Consider the following 26,188-nt stretch of genomic DNA (forward strand, 5'->3'; position numbering starts at 1 on the left):
GGTGATCTTTGAAGTCCTTACCAGCTCTGATGCTCTGTGGTTCATGACCCTGGGAGACAGGAAGCTATTGTTTCTCAAAGTGTGGTCACGGGCTACATGTACCAGGGGTGATGGGCAGTGGAGAGGTGAAGAGGCAGGTAGGGGGGAGAACCACATGACTTCTAAGGCTAAGTCATGGAAAACACTTCTGCCTGATTTGTGGGAACACTCACTGTCAGAGTCCTGAGGAACCATGTCAGCCAAGAGCTATCATGCTCAAGAAGTCTGACCATCTTGAAGCCATCATGCTGTGAGGAAGCTCAAGGCACCCTGGCCGACAGTCCCAGCTGATCCCAGCCTTCTAGTTCCCAGCTGCCACACATGTGAGAGGAGAAGCTTCCAGGTCATTCCAGCCCTGGTGGTTCTAGTCACCCCAAGCCATTCATGCCATCCCAGCAGAGATGCCAAATATTGCAAGGAAGAGAAAAGCCCTCTTCGGTGCGCCCTGTCTGAACTCCTGACTCACACAGTTTGTGAGCATATGAAAGTGGTTTTTTACGCCCTTCAGTTTTGATGTGGTTTGCTACATAGCAATAAATAACCAGAAAATATGTTGACAACTGACACACATACGGGCATCGGAACTGGTGTCTGAGCATCCACTACTCGGAGAAGGGCAGTCCCACCTTTTACAATGCGCGTGAGACTTGGTTTACTTACTTGGAGAAGCCAAAAATGGAAAGCCCCAGGGGTAGCCCCTTTCTGGCCCAGCGTCCACACATGCAGCCAGTCAGGGGCCTGAAGTCGCTGGGGGGTGACTAGGGCTCAGAGTCCCCCTCCCCTTTCACCACAGATGCCTGGAATACTGGCCTCACACATGAGCCCAGGGCTGCCTCCGCCTGTATCAAGGGGAGTGGGACTGTTTAGTCTGCTGGGCACATTCCTGGATTTTTAAAAATAAATAGCAGATTATGAGTGACTTAGCCGAAGCCTGTCATTCGGCCAGGCCAGAAGCTTTCTGAGGTATCCCTGGGGAGGGAGAAGCAGGAATATTAGGTTGGAGGTGTTTGCCTGAGACTGGGATCTCTGTCCCAGCCATGATTTATAGTGGAGATGCTTCGAGCTCTCTCTGGGCTCCCAGAAGTTCTAATGCTACTACTAGCAGCAACATGATAATGATAATAATCATTACCACTGATTGAAAGCACTGACTGCGTCTTGACACAGTGCTAGGTAATTTATATGTAGTCTCTCAGTCCTCATGACAGTTACCATTACTAGGCCCATCATACAGATGAAGAAACTGAGGCGGAGAGAAGTGAGTAACTTTCTCAAAGCCATATGCCTAGAACGTGGCGATGGATTGAGTGGAGGTCGGTCTGCCTCCTGTGCTCCAGCTCTTAACCACTGTGCTATTTGCCTCTCCAGGCCTCGAAATAGACAGCAGCATCCTGGGCCCTCACCCACCCCAAACACACACACACGTCCCCATCGCCAGCCTTTCTGTGGTTCCCAACACCCTTTCCAGCCTGCATGGAGCTGTTCTCCACCGTGACTCCCTTTTTCCATTTCACCCTTCGCTGGATCATTTTATGCCTCTATTCCCTCTGCTAATTCAAACTAATTAAAGTATAAAATAGAATAATTGCTTCCATCCCCATACTCTTTTCCCATCCACCAGGAGTACAGAGTTATATTCCCTTTCTGGGAGTGGCCAGTCTGACAAGTTGGGTGGAAACTGGGGCTATCAAGTTTCTTTTCATCTTGTGGCTCAGTTTCTCATTTGGCTCGTAGCCTGAGTTTCCCTGGACTCGCTGTCTGACTTCCATTAGATGCTGAGGATGTGGTAGCGACCTGTATTCCCTCCTGTAACATCTGCTGGTCGATTTGCTGTTGAGGAAGGTGGGGTGGATTTTCTAGGGAAGAAACGCATCCTATCCATGGAGCATCTGGGCAAATTAGTAGGATTGGGGAATCAGTTCCCAAATGTTCCCCTGAGACTGACCGGCCTTCGATCTATTAACAGTACATTAACATCGACTTGTTAGGCAGTGGCACGAACGACCCAACACTTCTTACTAGTCCTATTTCTTAATTACATTTAATTAACTGAGAAAGAGAGAGAGAGAGAGAGAGAGAGAGCATGCTCCTATGAGCTCTACTGGCTTGTTCTAGCTCTGTGGGGCTGAAAACCTCTCCAGGCAAAACGTGAGACCAGAGACTTGGTTCCACCTTCACGTGGCACTGAGGATACAACAGGTACCATGATTTGGGAAAGGGGGAGGAGGACAGAGAGACAGGATCTGGGGACACGGTGAAGGCAGGGATGAGAGCCCAGAGATTTGCTGTAAAGTGAAGTGATGGGAAACCCCATTTCCACGATGCTTTATAAGGTCTTAGGTCATTTTAGAGAACTTCAAAGTCTTCAACCACTGCCCCAACACAGGAATACGCTTCTCCACAACCAGCCAGCATTTCTAGCCTTGCTGCAGTGTTCACCCTTCAGGGAAGAAGTTCATAAGAGCGCACATGGCTTCATAAATCTCCCGTTCAGAAAGTTCCTCTTTTGATCTAACCTCAAGGCTGTTTACTGTGCTTTCGGTGTCGTCTTAGGGGGTTGGAGAAGAGCCCCAACCCCAAGACTGCAGACAAGTCTCTTTAAGGTCTGATAGAGCCTCCAGAGTTAGATTTATTATCTCCATCTTTCAAGCTGAGGAAACTGAGTTCCTGAGAAGGTAAGGGTCTAAGTCACCAGCTGGTTAAGGCTGGCCCCAGACTAGAACACAGGCCCCCAACTCGGCCCGGGGCTGCTGACAGTGCTGTGCTGGCATTTCTTTCTTCCTGAATTAACGCCCTCCTGAGTGCTGGGACCACAAGGCTGAGAGCTGGAAGATGCCCTACGGAACTCAACGGTGAGTATTTGTGGTGTGGGAGGCAGTGTAACTGAAATCCCTTGTGTGCTGTTTCAGCCGAGCCCCTGGGAGACGCACTGAGTTGGAGTGACTTGTCTAAGGCCACCAGCTCTAAAATGTTGAGATGGGCTCTAAATCAGAGCCCTGGACCTCGGAGACAATCCTATTATGAGAAGCAACTCCTTGATTGTAGAAGGGAGAAAACTGAAGCTGGGAGGGGTCAGAGGTCTGGTTACAGCAAAAGCTGGACTTGAACCCATGTCGTCTAACTTCATTTTCATTGATTACTCTCCTTCTACACATTGAACTGTTTCCTTGAAGAGGTCCGAGCTGCCTGTGATAACTCTGTACTCACAGCTGCTTGGCCTCAGACGGATGGCCCTCATCCCTGGACCCAGCCCGCGGTGAAGTCACCAGGACCGACTCTACTCAGTGTGCGGCTCTCCAGTTCTCAGGCATCCGAGAGCTGTACCACCAAGGCCCCTGACTCTGCCCGCGGATCGCAGCTCCACCTGGCACAGGGAGCTCCCTTGACGAATCTCTCAGCTGAGATAGCTGCATGGCAGTAAACCCAGATTATTCCTACATCTGCTCAGCATGCCTGGCTACTACTGGGCAGCGGAGGCAGAAGGTAAGAACAAAGGAGGGGATATTTAGAAATAAGCTATGTGGACACTTGGTTTAGCCTGAGCTGATGCTCTCAGAGACGACATCAGATACGGTTTCGAGAGGTCATTATATTCCCCGAAGGCCATTTATCAGCTTCCAGCCCTCTCTCCTTTGGTCACATTTTGAATGCAATTTCAGAAGGCATCTCATTTGAGTAAAAGATATGCAGTCCAGATAGGTGCCTTGGCATCTCCTCAGTTCCACTGAGGTCTCACTGGTCACTTCAATCTGCTATTTCTGCTTTCCCACTTCATAGGATTCAGAGAGCCCAAGAAAGAGCATTTACCCAGCGTTACCAGCCTGGTCCTCAGCCACACAGAATGTCTTCGGAAAATATCATGGATACTGTGGGTCGGTTTGATCCCTCTGGCCAGCCTTTTATGCACCTGTCTAGGGGACCATCCATTTACCTAGCCTTCTATCTGTATATATATTCCTGCAGAAGCATCTGGAATGGTATTCACCCAGTGTTACCCTGGTGTTACCATCTTGGGGTGTGGGGGTTGGGGAACTGTTACTTCCTTTTCTGTATGTATTGTTTGAATTTGTATGGTGCTCATCTCCCATTTTTGTATAAGAAAAAACCTTTCGTCTATAAACAAAGAAGAAACAGAAGAAAAGGCAGAACATTTATAGCCACCAATCTGATGATACAGACATCTGGGTACATGTCTCACTCCCTTGTTACACGTAAGTAACTTAAGAGTAGTGACCAAGCGCCATTCATTTTGATATTTTTTCCAGTACGTTCTTCCCCCAAAAAATCTATGCCCAGTAATTTTTTTTAGGGTTCCAAGTTCCTATCTGGGCCGTATTTTAGTCTCAACCACAGCATCTACATGAAAGAAGGTAAAAAGACAGGTGGGTTCAAGAGGAGCCGGGTGTAATTTACATATAATTAGCATAAACTATTCTCAAGAAGTAATTTTCAAGTTCGAGTTGCATCCCTGCTTCCCTCATGCTGTCATGTGCCCATTCACCTCCTCCTTCCTCCCTCTGCTCATCCCTTGTCCTCAGATTCAGAATCCATACATACAAAAAGTAAGGAGGGAAAGAGAATTCTGGGAGGGCAAAGTTGATGGAGGACACCCGGAATCTTTGCAGGGTATTTTGAGAATGACATCCTAGCGGGGAGGCACCTTGAGAAAGCTGGTCTTCCAGCGCAGCATCTTTGTCTGGCCTAAGTCACTGTCCTCAGCGCCAAGACAAATTCACAGTCCTTTCCCCCTCTTGGGGCCTTTATCTTAAGTTACCATGTTCAAGTCAATGCCAAGACCACCGCTCCTGCTGACCAATTGTCAACCCACTGACTAAATGAATGGAAAGAGCCATCCTTTCCTAAGGTCTAAGCTTTGCTTTCTGACCTCCATTAATTTGGTGAATCCCCTGTCTTCCCCCTTCTCTTGCCCTTCACCATGGCTCTCCCTGCATTTGCTTTCTCTCTGCCCCCAAGTATGCAGAGCAAATATAACTCCAGGGGAATAACGTTCCACCCAAGAGGGTGGGGAACCCACTCAGGTGTTGCCCAGCAGAGGGTAGAAGTCTGTTTCTCAGGGCTCCCCATCTCTGCAGGCAGAGCTGCAGCTGCCCAGAGCTGGCCTGCTTCTACTCTGTGTTAGTCTAAGATTCAGGCCAAGATTTTTATCTCCTTCTGGGGCCCTATCTCGGGTCTGTCTCTCCCAGGACTGAGCCCAGCCTGGAGGCCTGGATTATTTACACCTCTTTGGCTCCCTTGAGCAGCAGACTCTGTGGGCCCGGGAGCAGTAAATCTACCTCCTAATCACACCGAGCTGCTCCGTGCAGTCTGGTCCATTCCTGCAGGGCTGTTCATCATGCACTGAGACAGGGGCTGTGGTCCAGAGAGAGGCTCCGGGAAGTGGCTGGCCCCAGATGCTCCTCTCTGTCTCCCTGCAAAAGCTTGCTAAGACCCCTGAGCAGCCAGCCCAGGGGTCTCTCTTATTCGATGGAACAGCTTCTAAAACAAGGGTCACGGGTTATCTGCTCCTCCTGGGCTTTGGAAAGGAGTGAGAGGTGCTGGCACTTACCTGCCTCTCAGACATGATGTACAGGTAGCGCTGGTCGATGGAGAAGGCCATGTCCCGGAGGATGGGGCTCCCGTCTTTGAGCACAGAAACCATCTCATATTGGACCCCGCCATGGGGGGGACCATCAGCTCGAATCTGCAAAAGAAACAAGGGCATCGTCAGCACCTGTGCTCAGTCCCCTGTGGGTTACCTAGAGTAGGTAGTAGGTAGTTTATAGAAGCTAATCTCCACATCCTGCCCCTAAATGCTACCCTCAGCCAGGCTAGGTTACAGGGAAGACAGGTGGGCTTCTGTTTCATTTTTATTTTATTTTATTAAAAACATTTTTTTCCAGGGGTGCCTCTTAATTCCAATAGCCCAGTTTCCACCAAGAGGAATCCTTTCCCAAGCCATCTGAGTGTGCTGGGTCTGGGGTTTCTGTGGTGGGTTTATTTGTGTGTGCATGTGTGTCCTCAGGTGTAATGTGAATATCCCCATTGGGTTATTCTTGTGTGTGTCTACATATATTTGAAGCACTGTGTGATCAGGGTGTGTGCAATTAAGTGTATGCTTGTGCACAATTATCTGTGTTTGTGCACACAGTGTTTCTGTCTCAGCAAGTAAGGGAGGGTGGTGGGACCAGCCTTCAAAAAGTCAAAAAGCTGGTCATGAAGAGATTCAAGATTTTAGGATCTCAGAAAGCTCCTTCTGCCCTCCGGCATATCCCTCGAACGTGTGCAAATCCACCCGGTGATTTTGGTGAGCCAGGAATCCCGGCTCAGTATCTCAGAACCCATCCCAGGATAAGAAATCAGAAAGGGCTTGGACGTCTTCCAGTCTGGTGCTTCTCAGCCCTGGCCTCACATTAGAATCATCCTGGGAGTTTCCAAACACATGGCTGGATCCAGGCATCAGAATCTCTGTGCGTGGGGCCTTGGCATCTTATTTGGGTTTCTAAGCTCCCCAGGTGACCCTAGTGAGCGGCCCGGGTCTGAGAGCACTGATGTGGTCCAGCGGTTTTCAAACCAGCGTGCCCTGAGACCCACCTGGAGGGCCTGGGAAAGTGCACCACCCCGAGGTTTCTGACTCAGTGGGAGTGAGGCCTGAGAATTTCCATCTGTAACAAGTTCCCAGCTGACGTGGGGAGGCTGCTGGTCTGGGGGTTTGAGAAGTGCTCCTCCAGTCTAAATTCTTCAGAGAATTCGGAGACTCACTGGAGAGAGGTCCCTACCATCATACAAAAAGGTGATGAGAGGGAGTCCTTAGTTTGAATGTGCTCCCAACGGCTTGGTTTCTTGTTCCCAAGATAGCAGCTGACTGTTGACCAGTATCGCCGATTCCGTCTCATTTCTTGGTCCTCTGCCCATCTAAACCCCCTCGAGCTCAAGCCCACTTCCCCCAGGAAGCTTTTCCCAATCTCTCCACCACACTAATTCCTCCTCACCCTGATGGCTTTTTTTTTTCCACCAGACATTTTGTCCCAAGATTATAATCAATTGACTCGTTCATTGTACATATACTAGCTAACGCGTATTGACTACCTACTTAAATTGTTCTGTAATTGCCTTACGTGTGCGTTAAGTCCGCCAACATTTTGAAGGCAGGCATGTTTTCTATTTCTCTGAGGACTAACCTCTGAGGACTAGAATGGGGCTGGGAACATAGCTGGTGATGGATAAAAGGGAATGCTTGAGAAATGCTTGTCGAAAGGACACGAACCATGAACCAACTGATAAAGGACAGTGGACTCTTTAGTGCTAAATCAAAGAGAGGTCAAAAGACAATTTTCTCTGGACGATTTGAAGATGAAGCCTTCTCCTCCTATTCCCTTTGATTTCTCCCTTGTACTTCTAACCAGCTCCTTCCCTCTGCCCATTTCTCCCACCGCACAGAGAGCTTCTGAGAGCAAGGACCATGACTTATTCATCGCGAGGGCCAAACGTGGTGCCTGATGCCACAGTAAACATGGAAGGATGGATGGATGCCTTTTCAGTTTTTATTGGCTGAGCGGGGAGGACCAAGAGCATTACTGATTGCAGAGTTGGGAGAGCAGGACCAGTGCTTCCGTTCAAATTTTTCTACCCTCCTGAGAATCTGCGTACTTGAGGGGCCTGAGCCAGGCCTGATCTGTGCCTGTTGGGTTGGGCTGGACTGGAGTGGGTGAGGAGCAGACCGCGGGCCCAGTGTGGGGTGGGGCACAGTGGTTCTGGAGTTCCTACTGGCAGAAACAGCAGATTCCTGCCTAAGGCCCTGTGCCTATACCCCAGAGGTGGGAACACTGGAGCAGAGGGAGAGTCAGAGGTACCAGGTTCTCCTTATCTGTTGTGCTGGGTGACATGGGAGCTCTGGGCTTGAAGATGAGGAGGAAACCTCAGTGGGATCAAAAAAAAAACTCTGCTCTCAGCCATTCATACCCTAGTAACTCCCCTGTGGGTTGGACTCTCCTTTTCCCCAAGATCCTCTTTTGACCTTTTCCTGCCTAGCTAGTGGCTTCCTGCTGTCCCAAGACGTTGCCTTGGCAACTGTAACTAAATCCCCTCCTTCCAGGGGAGGGGTCAGGAGGCCATTTAATTCATTCTCATAGGGTGGAGGGAGACGCTGGGGTCAGCAAGAACGGTGTGGGGCTGAGGCTACTGCCCTCTACCTGGGAGCAGATCTCATGATGGACTCAAGCAGAGAGGACAGCAAGGGTCTCAGTCTGGGAAAACGCCCCACAATTAAAATGCTCCCCTTAACCTTCTGACATTCTCTCTTAGATGGACAGATCCGAAATTTCTATGAAACCCTTCTAGAAGCGTAGCAGCCTTTAGCCACAAAAGTTCCCAGGCTATTGCAAAACCTAGAGGGGATATGACAGTCATGACTTCTGGTTGGCTTGACCTCAGTATTCTGTTTCCATAAGATGGGGCGTTCAGGCTCTGCTTTCTCTTCGGAAGGAGAAATGTCCCAGTGTCTCTTGCCACCCTTCCTGTGACAGCTGCTCCTCTCTAGGGATGTTTAAGTCTCCTCCAGACACTGGCTCAGCCCCAAGAGCTGCAGAACCACCCTCCCACCCCAGGGCCGGCCCAGGATCTCCCTGCCTGGGGAAGCCAGTTAACCCTCTGCCAGGCCAAGCAGTTTCCTCCCCAAGATCCTTGACACTTGCTTGGATCTCCGGCAAACCCTGACACAGTCAGAAGGAGCAGAGCCATGCCTGACCCTCACTTTGTGGTCCCCAGGAGTAGGTGGTACCTATGGCCAGGATGGAGCTGTACTGAACGGAAGACAATTTATCATCACACACTCTGCTACATCCCAGTTAGGACTAATCCCAACCATTAACTGTTTTTTGAATAAGAGACCTAAACATTTTTTTTTTTCTGTCTGCAATCCCAGTCTTTTAAGAAACCAGTTGAAACCAGAATCAAACCTGCATAACTCTCAAACGTCAGAGCTCAAACTAAACCAGAACAGAAAATCTTCTTGGTGCTGAACCCGAACTAAGCTATCCTATTTCATTCAGTCTAAATCCCTGGAGAGAAGAGCAGTATTTCCCGAGGAACCTGCGCCTCCCCGCTTACTCCCTCACTCTGCGCTATCTGCCCCGAGCTGGTGGAACTGCCCACGATCCTGACGGGGGTACAGAGAAGATGGAGAAGGGGGCCAGGAGGCCAGGGGCTCAAAGGGGATGCTGTGGGGCAGGGCTGGCAGGCAGAAGGCAGGGGCGGCCATCTGGGTGGCAGAGATCTTTCTTTTCCCTAATTCCCTCTGCTCCGTCCAGGTAACACCCCAAAGCGGGACTCAGGGTTCCCGAGTTTCTGCTCTGACTCTGTTCTTGTCTGGGCTTGATTTCTGCCTAACGGTATACTTTTAGGTCAGTTACCACATCTCCCTGAGCCTCAGTTTTCCTCTCTGAATAACAGGAAGAAGTAATCTGCTCCGTCCCATCACAGGAGGATCATAGACTTATGAAAGCTGCTGGGGCTGCAGGGCTTAGGAGCCCATCTCATCCGAGCTCTTCTGTTTTTGGACACAGCCGGCCAGGGGCGGACCCGGGGCCCCCACCAACCCCAGCCGGTGTGGTCCAGAGGAAAGCACACAGCTGATGATGAGAATGCCCGTGACTGAGGAGGGAGAAGGGACCTACTGCCATTCAAGTGCACGAGTCCCCATCTTTCTCTGTCTTGTTGGGAAGTTTGGAGTTTCAGGGTTGGCCCCCTTGCCAGACACAGGTTAGAGGCAGTGGGGGATTGTCACGGAGTCCCAGACAAAAGCAGGTTTTTAAAATCCAGCAGATTGAGTCTATTCTGTGGTGTCCCACAAAGTGAGCTCTCTTCAGCTTTTAGGCTTGTGTCCCCAGGGCCAGGTGACAATGACCACAAGGACAACAATACACTGAAATAAGCCATGAATACAATCCAAGAGAAGGGCATTATCAGACCAAGTGGCAGGGGCTCCAGCCAGGCATCCAACCAGGCAGAGGAGGAGCCTGGAGATGGGGCAGAGCGGGGAGGTGATGTGGACAGAAGGAAGCCAGTCACTTCAGCGTGGAAGGGGTTGACCTCAGGGGATGTGCAGAAGGGAGTGAAGCCATTTTGCTTGGTCAAGGCTCGGCAGGTGGAATAAGACTGACAGTATGCTACAACGGAGGGTGACAGTCTTTACAGAGACGGGCAAAGGACAACATGTGTCTAAACCATTGCACAAGGAGAGTTAGGCTAGCTCGAGTAAGAATTTCTGTTGTGAGGAGTCCCGACTCTCAGGCGGGTAACTGCAGGAGACTGTAACCTCCTTCTCAGGAGGGTTTTGAACACAGGATGACTTCTTTTGCTTCGTGGTTAAATGTGGCCCTGTCTGAAGGATGGACTTGATGGGTTTTCAAAAGACTCTATCTGCCTCAAGAATTTAATAATAGCTACTACTTCCACTGCTTTTATAAAGTGCTAGGTGTGGTTGAAAGTACGTAACAGAAATGAACTCATTTGAGCCTTACAAAAACCGCTGAGGTAAATATTATTATGATCCCATTGTACAGATTGGAAATTTGAGGCACACAGAGTTAGGTGACTTTCCCACGATCACACAGCTAAAGGGTGGCAGAGCTGGACTTCCCACATAGAGCCCGATTTCTCTGCCACTCCGTGGCTCTCTTATGAGAGGATGGTAGTGGGCCAACATAGCTGTTCCCTGCAGCCGAGAACAGAGTAGATGGTTAGATGAGGGTCCAAATCCTCTTCTTAGCTACTCTTCCTCTTTCAGACCCCAAGGCCATCATGCGACAATCACCTATCTCCTAGAGCCAACAAAAAACTCAGAATCTAATTTGTGGGGACCATGCTGGGAGGCTAAAAGTCAGTGTATAAGGGCTGGCTCTGGGGCAGGAGGATGTGAGGTGACACCCAGGGGAGATTTACTGTCTGGTCCTCCGGGTGGGAGGGGCCTCTCTGAAATGAGAATGACACAGTAATCCTATTAGTAGCTTTCCTTGAAATCACAGCTAGGTCTGTTCAGAAATTAATGACAGCCTCTCCACTTGACTATCCAATTCAAATCAGCAAATCCAATTAACTAGCTTACCTGCAGGTCCCTCCAAACTCTTTTCCTTATGCATCAATTTCTTCCCTAGGTGCCCTTAAATTATCGGAGCTTTTGCTTGGCGTTTGACACTCTAGTATCACTTAATTATTAGTATTGTTGGTAGTAATAGTATTAGTAGTGGTAATAGTACTAGTAGGATTTTTTGCAGGAGCTGCTAAAGACCAGTAGAATTGGGGATCTCAGGAATCTTCTTCTTGAGCCTCTCAGTAGGAAACAGATTGGTTTTAGTGGCATCACCACCCAGAGGGAGGCACTGGTTTGTGTCTGCAGGGCTGGGATCTAATCCCGGCTTTCTCATTAACTGGCTATGTGACTTCAGGCAAGTCGCTTCACTTGTTTGTGTAATAGTTTCCGTAGCCGCCAAATAAGAGTGGTAACTTCTGTCCTTAGAGCTCAAACAGGATGTTGTGAGAATGCAGCAAATTATTAGCTATGAATTTCAGTACTGTCCAAAATTCATTCAGGACACGCCTCCTGTGAGCCAGGCCTGTGCTAAGAGTCGGGGACACAGCGAGAAAGAAGCCCCAGCAAAGCAGAAATAAACACACGGGCTACCCCCAGCGACAGGAGGTTTGCATGGGAATCCCAGGCAGGCCGACATGCAGGGCAGGGCAGCGCCTCATCTGGACTGAGGGGAGGGCTTCCTGGAGGGGGTGATACCGAAACTGAAAAACAGGAGTGTAACCGTGAGTTCTTCAGAAATCTTACTATATTCAATAACCTATAGTAACTTATAATGAAAAAGAATATGAATATACGTATGAATACGTATGACTGAAACATTATGCTGTACACCAGAAATTGACACCAGAAATTGACACAACATTGTAAACTGACTTCAATTTTTTAAAAAAAAGTGCAGTGTAATATAAAAGGGTTATTGTTATGTACAAGCCCAGATTTCTTGGAAAGTTGGTTTGTCAGACCTGAGTATTTGGAGGCGGTGAGGCTTTTGAGATGTCATCACTGAGGGCTCAACAATAATTTCAGCAGGTCTTGTCAACTTATGTCCTAAAATTCATTATGGAGGGGGCCTTTTTAATTTGATTTTATCTCTGCCTCAGGACGCTGGGCTTGCATGGTGTATGAGTATGTGTGTGTGCATAGGTGTGTGTGTGTGTGCGCGCGCGCGCGCGCGCCGGGAGACCTTTAAAGAGGGGAAAGGTGGAGGAAGCCTGGTACTGCTCAGACTGAACTTGGAAGTGAGTTAATGAGGAGTGTATCTGCAGCTGTGCATTTAGCCAGGGCGAGGATTCAGGCTGAAGTTTATTTTTGTAGCGCTTCATGACCCGAATTATTTATAGATTGAAGTCCTTGGTAAATTCTGTCTCTGAGAGTCTCCCTCCCTCTATCCTGTACACACTACACGGCGTGCATACACACACACACTACACACACCGAAGCAGCAGCAACTTCCAGAGTGCCTCTGGCTCACAGCCCTGCCCACCCTTCCTCCAACCCTGAGCTGGGCCGATGTTACCTAACCACGCAGTCACAGTCCAGAGGGCCGAGGCTCCCTGGAGGAGGGCTGGGAGCCTGCCCCTAAGTGCTTGAATAATTGGAGAGGGACACAGGAGCCTGGAAAACTTGGCCTGTGGGTTGTATTGAGTCAGGGGAGAAGAGGGAAACCAAAGCAAAGGGCCCTTCCTGTCCATGAGAAGGAAGGCAGTCACCATGATGTACTGAACTTTGAGCCCCCTTGCATGCGTGCACGCACACACATACACACATCCTCCCACACACATGCAGATGCCTCCAGAGCTGGTCCCCAGTGAGTTGTCGGTCAATCATGGGGGCTCTGACCCTGGAGATTGACATTTCCATGTACAATTATTTCTATTTCTGTGCATGTTAGGAATCTGCCCTAGATATTAAGCTGGGGGCGGATGGGCTAGCAGCAGGGAACATGGGGCTAGAGGCTCCTGGATTTCAGAAGGCCAGGCCGTGGAGAAGTGCTTTCTCCTGGAATGTGGGGAGGGGATCCCAAGAGGAACCACTCGTCTCAGAACTTCTGCATCTTGGGACAGCCTGAGAATTCTGGCGTACGAGGACAGGGGATAGAGTGTATATTCACTGTGCACGCACTTCGAGCGAGGTAAGTGTTTAGGGAGGGTGGGCTGGGGAGGCTGGCTGGAGTGGCAGTCTCTTCTAAATCATGGCTTCATTGACTATTTTTTTTTTAATCTGTTTTTTTTTTTTTTTTAAGGGAGGTACTGGGGATTGAACCCAGGACCTCGTGTATGCTAAGCATGTGCTCTACTGCTCCGCTATACACATCCCCCATAAATCGTGGTTTTTTTGTTCCTCATCAGCCAGGGGTAGACAGCAAGGCAATCACGAGCCAGTGGCCCACAGATTGGCCAGGAGCAGCCTCTCTTCACACCTTCCTGTGGTTAAGGACAAACTGTGTTTCACAAGGGCACCAGCTCCTGTCCCGGGGGCCTCTCCCTTTATGCCTCCGGGGAGGATGACATCAAGGCCTAGAGGCACCAGAATACAATCTCCTGGTTCTCACTCGGCCAGGGAGGGCTTGGAGCTCCAAGGCCTGGGAAGGGACAAGAGCTCCAAGGCCTGGGAAGGGACAAGAGCTTATGGAGGTGAATTATGCTGGGCAGTTCCAGGGCTTGGGGCTCTGGCCCCAGACCAGCCCCACCTTTCAAGCCTGCTCCAGCCCAAGACTTGGGCAGGTCAGGAGGCCCCGGGGAACGAGATGAAGCTGCCAGGGGTGGAGGAAGCACTTGATTGTTCTGGGAAACAATAAGATAAACACAGGGAGGGACAGCAGAAGCATTAAGCAGCCTCAGATGAAATCAAATCACGCAGCGGCAAAGCAATAATTCACAGGGAGCACACCGAGTTGGGGAGAGGGAGGGGGGAGCGTAGAGGGGTGGCGGAGGAATTCATAAAGAATAATGAGCATCTTCTGCCAAATCTGAATCTCTGTTTACCCAAAGCTTTAGCAATGGTGGACTCTCAGAATCTCTATCCCAGGCATTGCACCCAGGTTACCGGCCCAGGGATGCCCTGGCTATTTGAGAATGGAATTAAACCTCTTAGCCTTTTTGAACTGGGGATGATTTAGAATCAACCTTTAGGGTCCATGTGGAGGTGATGCAGCCTTTTTCACCTCTGAAATAGGACGTGGTGAGGATTAGGCATATTAACATATGCCCAAGGTTAGCTTGGAAATGCCCCATTTCTGGGGAGTGGGGAGGGTGGGGGTGGGACAAAGGAAACTAGCACTTCCTGAAAATGGATATACACCGGGCTTCTGAATCGTTGATCTCCTTTTATCAATTACTTCAATATATTTATAGAACAGCTATGGAACACGACAACTAGTGTGCAGAAGGTTGGAGATGCACACGTGAATAACCTTGAAAGCTCTAAGTAGTGGCTTCCCCATTTCACAGAATAAGAAACGTGAAGTTTCCAGAGCAGGATCACACAGCTGGCAAGGTGGCCGAGCAGAACTCCAAGCTGAGGCTGCCTGACTGCAAAGCCTGGGCTCTGTCTCTTTCACTGGGCCTCCCTCAGGGGCCTTGGTTTTCCCCAAGTCAAACAAGAGGACAATGCCTGCATTGGGACTAGAAATTACATCTAAAAAGTGCTGGGTGTCCCTGGAGATAAGTCCTGGGGTACAAAATAGGTCATATAGCTGTCTCCTCCAGTGTGACAAAGAAGGCCACCTGCAGTTGGAAAAAGAGCAAAGGGTGGGGCGTTTGAGAGGGTTATTACCCTCTTTAATTAACTCATTCTTTTCAATGGGCTAAAATTGCGCCACATTTTATAATCTGAAACAGTAATCTCTCGCTTTCATTAACACTGAGGATGGCATTTTGGGCTGTAAGGAGGGGAAGGGAGGTCTGGATTTGTGAACACAGCTATCTGACACTGGGCTTGTGCCTGAAAGCAGAAGACTCCCGGAGATTTTAAAAGGAAAAGTCATTTAAAAAAACACACGTGGCATGTGTACACCACGGTGCAGAAAATGCGTGGTAGCTGAGAGAAACGGAGACCACATCGACGTCGCTGTATTTTTCTTCCCATCGCTCATGGACGAGGTCTGAGTCTTTATTGCCTCTTATCTGTGTTACTGCAATAACCTGAAAAATCTCCCTGCCTCCAGCATATTCCTGCTCTAATCTGTTCCACCAAACACTGCCAGATTAATCTTCTTAAAACACTTACTTGATCCTGCCTTTTCTGTATGCAAAATCCTTCAATTTCAGGTGTTTGTAATTTTCTTCCTCTCACTTATCTCAGTCTCCTATTTTTTTTTTATGATGAACATACACTACTTTTGGAATATGAAAAAAAGGAAAGCGTTGCATGCAGCCACGTGCACGCACACACACACACACACGCACACATACACACAATACCTTTAGGTGTCTCTATTGATAATTTAGAATTTCATGTGTCATTCAGGGGTCTAGCTAACCTGGCCTTCTTGCCATTTTCCAATTAGGTCCCTAGGTTCTTGGTCCTCATGCCTTTGCTCGACAATTTATTCTACCTCCTAGATCCTAACCATCCTTCAAGGCCCAACCCAAGTGCCACCACCTCCACGAAGCCTGTGTTGACCCCTCCTTTGAACACCCACAGTACCTCGTGTGTCTCTTGACACGGTTACTTGTGAACACACGCAGCTGTCTTTCCTAAGACTGTAAGTTCCTAGAAAGCAGACACTGTTTCTTACAGCTTCGTGTGCCTCCCTGTACTTGGTACTACTGTTTACAGTCGGACTTCAGTGACACATGCTGATGGGATGGATGCATTCCTGTTGCTGAAACCGGGCAGGAGTGGAACATGAGTCACAGCTCACGTTTACTTCATCCCCATTATTGCTAGACATCAGGCCACGGACTTTACACACATTTTCTCATTTAATCCTCACAATGACCCCATTACTCCCATGTTATTGATGTGGAAACTGAGGCACAAAGGGGTGAGGGAACTTCCTCAAGGTCACAGAGCTGGTAGACGGAAGAGCCACAACTCAACTCTGTTGGGCCTCTGTTTTCTCATCTCTAGAAAAGAAGGGCAGAGAAGGAGAGAATCTTGTTCCACACATACCCCTTCCCCTGACCCGTGCAACCAAATCTTCTAGAGCCTTGGCACACAAACACGCTATACACATTTGCATCTGTTGAAATGATCTTTTCCACTCCTACTGGACTGGTAACAGCGCTTAGGAAGAAAGTACCATAAATATTCAAGGTGCTGCTAGGAAAGGAACTCCAGGGCCACACAGCTGGACGTCTGATGACTCAAAGGCAGATGGAGCGCAAGGGTGAAGTTTACAAAGATGGGGTCAGAGTTGGGGTCTGAGAAACAGTGTCAGAGGAGGGAAGGGAAGGGAGGCCAGGAACACTCCAGCCCCAGGAATCGGGGCAGCCAGAGCAGTGCAGGGGTGCCCTGTGGGCTTTGGCCTGTCTGACTTCCTGGCAGAGCCCAAGGGCAGAACAGACAGCTAAGGGAGGGTCTAGCTCTTTTAAAAGATTCTGTTTGAATAGCTGTCGTCTTCACACCTTTCCCCATCTCCCCTCCCGGGAGAGGGACTTTAATAATGAGCTGCTTCATGACAACAGACCCTTAATTAATTCATTGCTGTTCTTCTGGGGCCAGATCAGTCTAATCAAGGTGGGATGGGGCGGGGGTGGTGAGCCAGGATTGTCTGATCTGCTCCATCTGACATGGACTCTAGCTGCACGCCCTGGCATTGCTGCTCAGAGACCCTTCCTGGTCACCTCTTTCTCTCGGGCTGGACACCTGCTTCTCCTCGGTGTCCGCCCCCTACTGTGCTGACGCCCCACAGCTGCCAGGCACAGTGCCAGCACGCAGCCCCTGCTGGTGGCTGGGTACAGCAGCAGGTGCCAGGAGTTCGCTGGGGCGGGGTGGGGGGGAGGTTAGGGGGGTGAAGGAGGGAAGCCGGGCTTGGCCTTGTGCGGAGCAATCCTCGTACTGCCTTTTCTCTGAGCTTTAGCAGGACATCCAGTGGGCTCAACCATCAGCAAAATGCAGCCCCCACTCTTCTTTTCCTGCCCCCGCCCATCCTCCGGACCCTGAGAGGCTCCCACCACCCAGGAGGCTACGTGCTCCAGGACTCTGGGCAGCCACACACCACGGCACCCAAGGAGTGGCTGCATTTCTGCATCCGATGGGATTCTTTGCATGAGGATGTGAGCAGACAACAGGGATCAAGACAGCAGGGAACTGTTCTAGGGATAAGAGGAAACAAAATAACTTTAAAAAGTCCCCCCTAAAGGCAGATCACACTTGGAGGGATGACGGAAATTAAAGAGCCCATCAGGCTCGCCTCTGTGAAAACGGCAGCCTCCTCATAGGATTTTCGGTTTCCTTTCTAGATCTTTTGGGCCCCACCCTTTCAGTCTTCCCTTCTGATAGGTGGTGACCATCCAGTCGGGGCTGATGTCTTAACTGGCTGGCGTGGAGGCCACGCAAGGGAGGTAATTCTCGCTTTCTTCATCTGCAAAACTTGTAAAAGACAGCACTGCCTACATGACGAGGCTGTGCTGGAAGCAAATGACATACGGAACGTGAAAGCACTTGGAATGCTCCCTGGGAAGGGCTGCGTGGAGGTGAAGCGTTTTTGACTGATTTGCTCTTGGGTGGGACCAGACTGAGGAGGAAAACCAGGCTGGGAGGGAATTCCTCAGGGGTCCACTGGGGCTGTCAGTCGCCCCCACTCTAGGGCCCTTTCTGAGGGAGCAGCTGGGGAAGGGGGAGCAGCAGGAGTGCTCTGCTTTGTGGGAGTCTGCAGCCTCCTTTTGAGGGCAACCTCTCTGAGCGCGAAGGAATGGTGGTGCCCGGGTCTCCACAGGGCCTGTGCTGGGGACACGGAGGGCTGAGGCCACTGGGGCCAAGAGGATGGCAGCCTTCTGATTCAGACCCTTTTTACTTTGTGAAGAAGACATGAGGGAGGGGGCGGCTCCAGGCTTTTCCCCGCAGAGAGAAGGCCACTCGGGGCAAACCTCCCCTCTTCTAATCTGCTCCTTAAAAAGAGCTAGAAGGAGCTACAGCTTAGCTTTTGTGTAAAGCACTAAAGCAGCCCCCTCTCCTGCCCCTCCCACACCCCTACTCCTCTCTATTTTTTTTTCTCTTAAAAGAGCGCGCCACCTCTCCAGGGACTGGGATCATTAACTGAACAGCACTTTGCCTCTCATAGCTTTTGACAATCTGGCAGTGAGCTGGAAAGTACCAGAGAAGCGGCAAAAAAGCGGGGTCGGGGAGGCTGGGCAAAAGGGGTGTGTCTTAAGGCCCCACCTGGCGCCTGCCTGGCCACCGGCCCAACATTGGGCTGCTCCGGTCCTGCCTCTTTCTTCCCGCCCAGCTCTGCAGCTCAGGGGAGCTCTGGGTACCCGGTTGTCAGGGAGGTGCGGTGGGGTGGGCAGGGCAGCATCACTGGCTTCCCGCCCTCACCCACCTTGCTGTTATCTAGAGCTGCCTAGGGCTGAGTGGCATCCAATCTGGACAAGGATGCCTCGAGGAGATGTAAGAGGTATTGACCCTCATCCTACCTGACACCTGAACCTCATCGTGACGAGCAGAGGGGGGCCCCTGAGGGTCGAGGTATGGTGAGACCACCACGGGGCTGGCCAGGGAAAGGTGGGCCTTCCTTACATGGGAAGGGGGACCTTCCTTTGCTGACTTAGCAGGAGAGCAAACTCCAAGTCTGGGGTGTTTCCAAAGAGGACAGAAAACAGGTGAGGGAAAGGGGAGAGGGGTAGTCATGGATCTCCGAGTCACATTGTGACAGAAACAGAGCAGAGAGAGAGAATTCTGGGACCGCCTGAGAGAGAGAGGAGGTTGGAGCATCTGCAGAATTGCTTCAGATGGTCCCAACCGTTAGGAAACTGATGGCTTGGAGAGGATTTCTCAGGAGGGGCTGTGGGTCCCTAGCCACCCTGGCGAGGATCAGAGAACGGCTCAGTCTCCTCACCTTACGTGTGGCTCCCCTCCCCTCCCTAGGAGTGGCACCTTCTTTAGCAATGCTGGAACAGAGCACCGTTGCTATTAACTGAGCACATATGGTGTGTTGGATGGGGCACCAGGCGCTTACACAAAATATCTATTTCAATCCCCCAGACTCATTTCACTGATGAAGAAACTGCAGCTCAGAGAGGTCAGGTAACTTGCCTGAGGTCACAGAGCCAGTAAGTGGTAGAGAGAGATTGGACCCTGGGTCAGTTTGATGAATACAATCTTTTATTAAGCCACATGCCTCCCCAAAATGCACGCACTTACACCTTGTGTATGACGTTCACATCTCACTGCCTATCATTTTAATGCTCTTTTCTGCTGTCTGAGCCCCTATAGAAGTGCCAACAAAAATTATAAATTCCCAGATGTAGAAGCTAAATCTATTTTATTCAACTTCTAACAGCACCAAGCACAAAGGGTGCTTGCAATAATGCATTCTATCTTTGAATCACGTTAGAGCTCCAGAAAGCCATGGACTTGGACCACAAAAGCTTCACCAGTAAGCTTCCCTTTCCTTAACAGCCTTATCTACTTGCTTATTATTGTTGATTACTACATGAGAGTAACTCGTGGAATGATGATTGTTACATGGACATTACAGCCTTGGCATTTTAGTGGAAGTTAATATAAGAAATTGTCATACAAAAGATGCTTTTGATGTCAAACTTTTGTCCTAATTTCTGTACAAGGGCTCACATGATAAATCACTTCTAGAATGTAATGTCTGGGAACTGTCTCTCTTAAAGAAATAGGTATAATTCTATCGGAGACTAAGGATTTCTAGTTCATCTCATTTCCCTTTTTGATTTGGCTGCCAGGATACTCAGGCCAAATTTGATGCTGGGTGCTGGTGCCTCTATTGGTTTTATTCTTAGCATATTATTCCCACTCCTCCCTTGTGGGTTGAATTTTCTAGTTCCATGCTGGTTTTCATTATATATGTTTGCCATATCTTTTATACATCACCTAATTCTTTATTTGGAAAGAAGTGGGATAGAAATACATATAAATAACTATGCTCATGCACTCATATACTCTGCACTGCACAAATTTGCCTTCCGTTGTATGCTACCTTGACGTATTCTCAGGTCTTTGAACTGTGTGCTCAGATCCTTTGTCTCTGTCAGCAGGAGCTGGCTGGGGTGGGGGTGGGGGTGTTTCTGGATTACTCCCAGTATGGTTTAAGTGTATGTGAGGTGTTGGAAAAGAGGGAAGAAGTGGGGAGATATCACTCATAACATAAGAGGCAGAGTTCAATTTGCATTCTACTGGGCTAATGAAAGTCCATAGATCAGCTATAGGTCTGGCCCCTAATACTGCTCTCTAACTATTTGTAAAACAGAAAAATGAATAAGTAAGTTAATGAATGAATGCTTCTTTGAGCCAGGAGATTCCTCTCCTAAGAGACGAGGCAAGCACTGGCAAGAAGCCCCATCTTTGGACCACAAAAGAGACTCCAGATCACTAGGAGCCCAGTGGAGTCCACGCTCCCACCCCATCCTTGTCCCCCGACCAGGCTGAATGCATTCGTCACCTGCGCTGTGTGTGGCAAAACTGGGTCGGTGTTTCGGCACCAGAAGGAGGAGAGAGGGAAGAGGGAAAGGAAGAAGGCAGGAAGGACGCCTGCTTCTGCTGCCTTTCTGTTTTTTCTCCCCTTGAAAGGGAAAGTGACAGAAATCCAAGCCCATAGGAACTGGGACAGAAATGGTCTCTAAAATGTGTCCCTCAGTCCACTTTCACCAGCAATCTCCTTTTACTTCCCACTTGCCCATCTCTTTCTCCCTCCTTTCCTTGTGTTTCTCCTGTCAATTCCCGTTTCTCTGTGTGTCTATTACCTCTCTGTGTTTTTCTCTGTACTGTGTCTCTGCCTCTCCCCTTGCTTCTCTCTAACACACATCTCTCTCCCAGATCCCCAGGAGAGAAGCTCCTTGAGCCGTCCTGTCCTGCTACCCTCATCTCAGGGACTCCAGAGACAGCCAAGAGCAGAAGACACTAGGTGGGAGCACTGGGCGCTCCCACCTTCCAAACTGACTGGCTTTCAAACCTGGACTTCAGTTCTAATCCCAGCGGCCTTGCCAACATCAGCTGGGTTAATTTTTTCCTGTAATTAAATGGGAGCCCCCCATCCCATCTCTAATCCCAGATAATTAGCTCTCTGATTGCCAGTGCTGGGCAGGAAACCTCATGTTTGGAGAGGGATTTTGGACAGACGGATTCTGCAAACACTATACAGGAAGCTGCCCTGGGAAAACAGGCTGTTCTCAAAGTTTGTTGTTAAAAGAGATTTGTAGTGGGCAAGAGGGTCTGGTTCCCTCCAGGTGGTCTGAGCTTCCTCCGACCTCGTCAGGCTCTCCAACAAATGGGTAATTTTTCTTAGATTTCAGGATCTTTTCTATGGTGAGCTCTACCTCCAGTTCACCAGGCTGAGGGCATTCCCGGTGGGCGGGGGTTGCGGTGGGGGAGCTATTCCTCCTTCTTGCTCATGCAGGGGAGTATGGGTCTCTGCATGTGAGAAGGGGAGAGCCCCACAGGTGTCCACCCCCCCATGCTGGCTGGATGTTGGTCAAAGGTTAATCGAATACAGTGGGTGACAACAAAGCCACCATGACGCCTACTGACCCAGGGAGTCGGGAAGATGCCAGGAAAACAAGGAAATAAATTCTCCCTCCTACAGGCTTTGGGAGGGTGCCTCAGAGAGGCAGAGGACGAGGCGCCCTGGGGGCCCGAGCCTCCCAGTCAAGCCTGGTACTTGTTGCTGTGAGTGGCACTGTGTTATCAACTGCTCTGAAGAGCATGTACTTGGGCAGTATGGTACTTCGTTTAGGATTCTGTTATCCAAATTTTCCTGTATGATCATCTGGCAGGGGCAGGTGTCCTATTATAGAAGAGGAAACTGAGTCCCCGAGAAAGCCAGTGACTCCCTGAAGGTCAAAAGCAAACCACCACAGCAGAGCCGAGGATAAAATCCCAGGCTGCAGGCGACTGGTTGTCCTTGTTCTTTGCACAATGCCAGGTCTTCCCACTCTGGATCTGTCTGCTGTGAGAGTCTGGGCATGAAGGATATTGGAGTGATGGGAGGTTTGGGACACCAGACATCCGAGGAGATTTGAGATCCTGACAGTCAACGGCTATGAGGATTCTGAAAGCCCAGAGCTGCCTTGATGCCCATCTGGGCTTCTTCCTGATGTGGAACAGGGCTCGCGCTCCCTGGCCAGAAGAACCTGGATCTGGTCAGCACGCTGAGGCGCCTCCTCCTGTCTTCTGCGCTCCTTGGAGCCATGAGGTCAGCTCACTCTGGTTCTGAGAGGAAGGGGCAGGAGCTGACTGTGGGGGCTGGTGCGTGGGGGACCTATGCTTTCAGAGCTGGGAGGGAGCAACAGGGGCCTGCAGGCTGGCACCTGTGGGATTCGCCTAGCCTGCCCATTAGGGCGCTTGGCCCGGCTTCCCCGGTGGCTCCTCCAATGAGCTCACGGCATGGGGGAGGGAGGGAGGCAGGCCATGGATGGATTCCATATGGGCTGTCGGGTTTGCCCACAGTCAGCTCTGAGGCTCCTCTGGTCCGCAGCTCCCTCAGCTCTGATTCCACTGCACAGCAAAAGCCCGCTATGGAATGCCGCTGAAACCCAACCTGCCTTTCCGCCAGCCTCCCCCTCCCTCCCTCGGCACCAGAGATAGCGTGTTTCTTCTCCGCCCCTCCTCTCCTTCGTTAGCACAAAACCCTCTAGAAGCAGAAAGGGTTAGAGCTAGGAATCTGGCTGATGGCTGGGCCTCTAGCTCTGGACCTCTGACCCATGTCCCCCTGGGAAGAAGTAGCTGTATACGGTTCTGGGTTAAGTTCTAGGTATTTAAGAGCAAGGTGCCTGCAAGGAGCCTGGGGGTAGAAGGCAGAAACTCCTTGTGTCTCTCTGGTTGCCTGATCAGTCTAGCTGGCTCTGACCCAGGCGTGGGGGGAAGAACGGAGAACCAGAACCAGGCGGGACAAGGCAGCCAGATAGCATTGTGCTGTTGCCTGGCTCCCAGACTAACAACGGCTTCTCATTCAATCCACTCAGCAGCCTGGAGGAAAGGCAAGCTCTCTTTATCCCCATCCTACAGGCGAATATACTGAGGCTCTGGGAGGTTATGGAGCAAAGACTTGACCATAAACGTTTTTCATGACTTACAAAAATGGCTACAAACATTTTTGAACGTCTTCTACATGCCAAGAGTAGTGCTTATGCTTTGGGGATACAGAAACAAATGCAATACAGGTCATGCCATAGAAGCCAGTGAATTTTCCTTATGTCACATAATTAATGATTAATTATTCTCACAGAGGGCCTTCAGGGTCCCATAAGATAATAGACTTCCACACGCCCTCACCCATTCACTGGTGTTTAAATAAGAAGGTCAAGTTCATTTCTGCCTGGTAGCGAGAGGAAGGAAGTGTTGTAAGAGAGGAGGAGATTCCATTGGGACTTTCTGCCTGCCTCAGTTTCCCGTTTGATGTCAAGGTTCCGCTCAATGGTGATTTCAATTTTGAAGTTTCCAGAAACTTCCATGGAGGTCTCCTCTGCCTGGGGCTGGCACTCCTCATCTCTCAGGTCTGCCTTGGGTCGTTTGTCAATGACTGGCAGGCTCAAGGTGATGCTACCCCGTCAGGGTTGATTAGTTGGGCTGAAATTTGCATTTTGCTTCAGAAACCTGGCTTGGGATGGGCTGGCAGAGAGCAGAGGGGCTCCAGCTTCAGTCGAGACAGCCCCCAAGGCCAGGCATTTGAATTAACCACAGAAGCCTTTCCTCCCCTTTCCCTCTGCTTCTTCAAGCCCCTTCCTCACCTCTCGCCTCACACCACAAGGCTGGTGAACTGCAGCAAAGGGCTCTCTGAACATGCTAGCAGAAGAAAAGGCCTTTTTTTTTTTCCTTCTTCAAAGAAGATACAAAGCTCCCTCCAGCTTCTCTGGAGAATCGGCGAGGGAACAGGCTGTCTCAAAACGCCATTAAAACATTTCTCAAATTAAAAACAGCCCTGGAATGTGCAGGCTGTGGCTTGGTGATACAGGAAAGGTGGACTTCTACCTGAGCGCAGACAAGTGTCAGAGGTGCTGGCGCAGGCTCAGGTCCCTGACTCTGTCCTGGGACACGCAAGTGTCCCAGGCAAGACATTTCGCCTCTCTGAGCCCAGGTCTCACCCTTATTAATAAAAATATATAATCGTTATCTTTCTCCTCCCTCCCTAATTTCATAGAGAAGTGACCCTGTTATCCGCAGAGATAATGGTTTTGGTCCTAGTCACATGACATCCTTCTGAGCCTCTCTCCCCCCGCCTTGCTCCCCCCAACAGCCACGGTGCTATTTTAAGTTGAGGCTTCCAGCCAAAATCTGTACTTTATTAATTACGCGTCAACTACTCTGTGTAATGTTTAATGCGTTTTCCAGATTGTATCAAACTGCACAGTGAAGAGAGGAGTCTGAGTGCGGCCTGGGTGCCTGGCAGGGTGGGTGCGGGGATGGGGTGGGATCGGGGGCCGGCCTGGGTCTGCCTTGACCTGGTCCTGCTCTCCTCTCTGCCCCCAAAGTCTTTGTTAAGGGCAAGTCCAAACCAGCCCACAGCTCCCTATTTAAATCACTCGTACTACCCAGACTGCCAGGTAGGAAAACCTGTCACATAAGGAAGGGCCAAAGAGCTCAGGACGACAGATCCATCAGCGGGGAGGGTGGAAGGCTGAGGGGCCATCTGAAAGTGTGGCTCAGTGACATGCCAAGAGAAGGCTGGAGATGACACTGACCATCTGTTCTCCAAAGAGGAGACAGAAATAGCGTTTGTGTTGGCGCAGGGAACCTGAGTTAGACTCGGGTCTCACACTCCTGACCGCTAGGATCCTTCAGCAGCTGCTAACTTGTTGTGTGATTTAAGCAAATCCTTCAGTTTACCTGGGCCTCAGTTTATGGATACGGAAAACGAGCATTTACTCCAGGTGACCCCTGCGGCTCTTTCTAGCTTGAACCTTTTGTGCGTCTTTCTGGGAGAGGTTACGAGAGACCACAGGGAGAAACACAATCTCTTTGCGGAAAGACAAAGATGAATTCTGCGTGCTTCCTGACCTCCAGGGGTTCACAATCAGGTGACAAAGGCAGGCAACAATAATAGAGGAAATAAAAATAATAGCAAGCAGGCCCCCTCTCTGTGTACTTTACCCATAACAGCAACATGCCCACAATAGCTCGGGGAGATAGGTACCACTGTTAGCCTGCATTTCCGGTGAGAAAAGTAAGGAACAGAGAAGTCAAGTGACTTGTCCAAAGTCACACTGCTAACAAATGGGTAGACCAAGTTTTGAAACCAAATAATCCCAACCCAAAGCCTGTGATTCCCACCAGTGTGCACACTGCCTCAGAGAAAGGAATATAAATAACTCACATAGAAAGCCAGCTCTGCTAAGTGTTGTCACCAATAGTAAGGATGCAACTGACTGAATGGGCAAATCTAGGAAGGCTTCATGGAGGAGGCAATATCTGAATGGTGGAGAGAACGGGCACTGAGGAAAGAGCAAGGGGACTGGCAAAACTGCAACCAAGGGGCATAAGTGAGTATGGCAGAGGGGGTGTGGGGGAAGGATATAGGGAGAGAGGAAGTGTTCCTGGAGGCCCTGGATGCCAGGGTCTGGCTCGGGAGTCTGAGTTACATCCTAAAAGCTGTAGGGAACCATTCAAAGAGTGAAAGAATGTGACCACTAACTCAAGGGAGGGGTCACAGGAGCCAGTACAAGTTCAGCAACAGATGAGAAAAGCCTCAGCTGAGCTGGGGCAGGGACGGGGAGAGGAGGGCAGGAGAGGCACCTGGAGAAGACAGACGGACTAACTGAATGTGGGCAGCGAGGGAGAGCGAGGAGCGAAGGAGTCAAGGGGGAGCACGAGGATCGCGCCTATGGCTGGAATGGTTGGTGAGGAATGTGGCCGGCGTGGAGCCGGGGCTTTAAACTGTGCATCCGCACAGGGCGAAGCAGAGAAGCTGATGTAGCACCACAATTCAGCTGACAT

General features: G+C 50.1%; 1 protein-coding gene across 2 annotated transcripts in view; it reads right to left on the minus strand.

The window, feature by feature from the left end:
• The window catches only part of PLXNA2 (plexin A2), a 203,130-nt gene that overhangs the window by 99,550 nt on the left and 77,392 nt on the right, over nucleotides 1-26,188 (minus strand). For both annotated transcript variants that reach the window (XM_031438650.2, XM_064477145.1), the window contains exon 4: nucleotides 5,606-5,740. In XM_031438650.2, the coding sequence (XP_031294510.2) occupies nucleotides 5,606-5,740 (135 nt within the window). The remainder of the gene's footprint in view (nucleotides 1-5,605; nucleotides 5,741-26,188) is intronic.

This window comes from Camelus dromedarius, chromosome 21 (genome assembly GCF_036321535.1).
Source record: "Camelus dromedarius isolate mCamDro1 chromosome 21, mCamDro1.pat, whole genome shotgun sequence".
Classification (NCBI taxonomy): Eukaryota; Metazoa; Chordata; class Mammalia; order Artiodactyla; family Camelidae; genus Camelus; species Camelus dromedarius.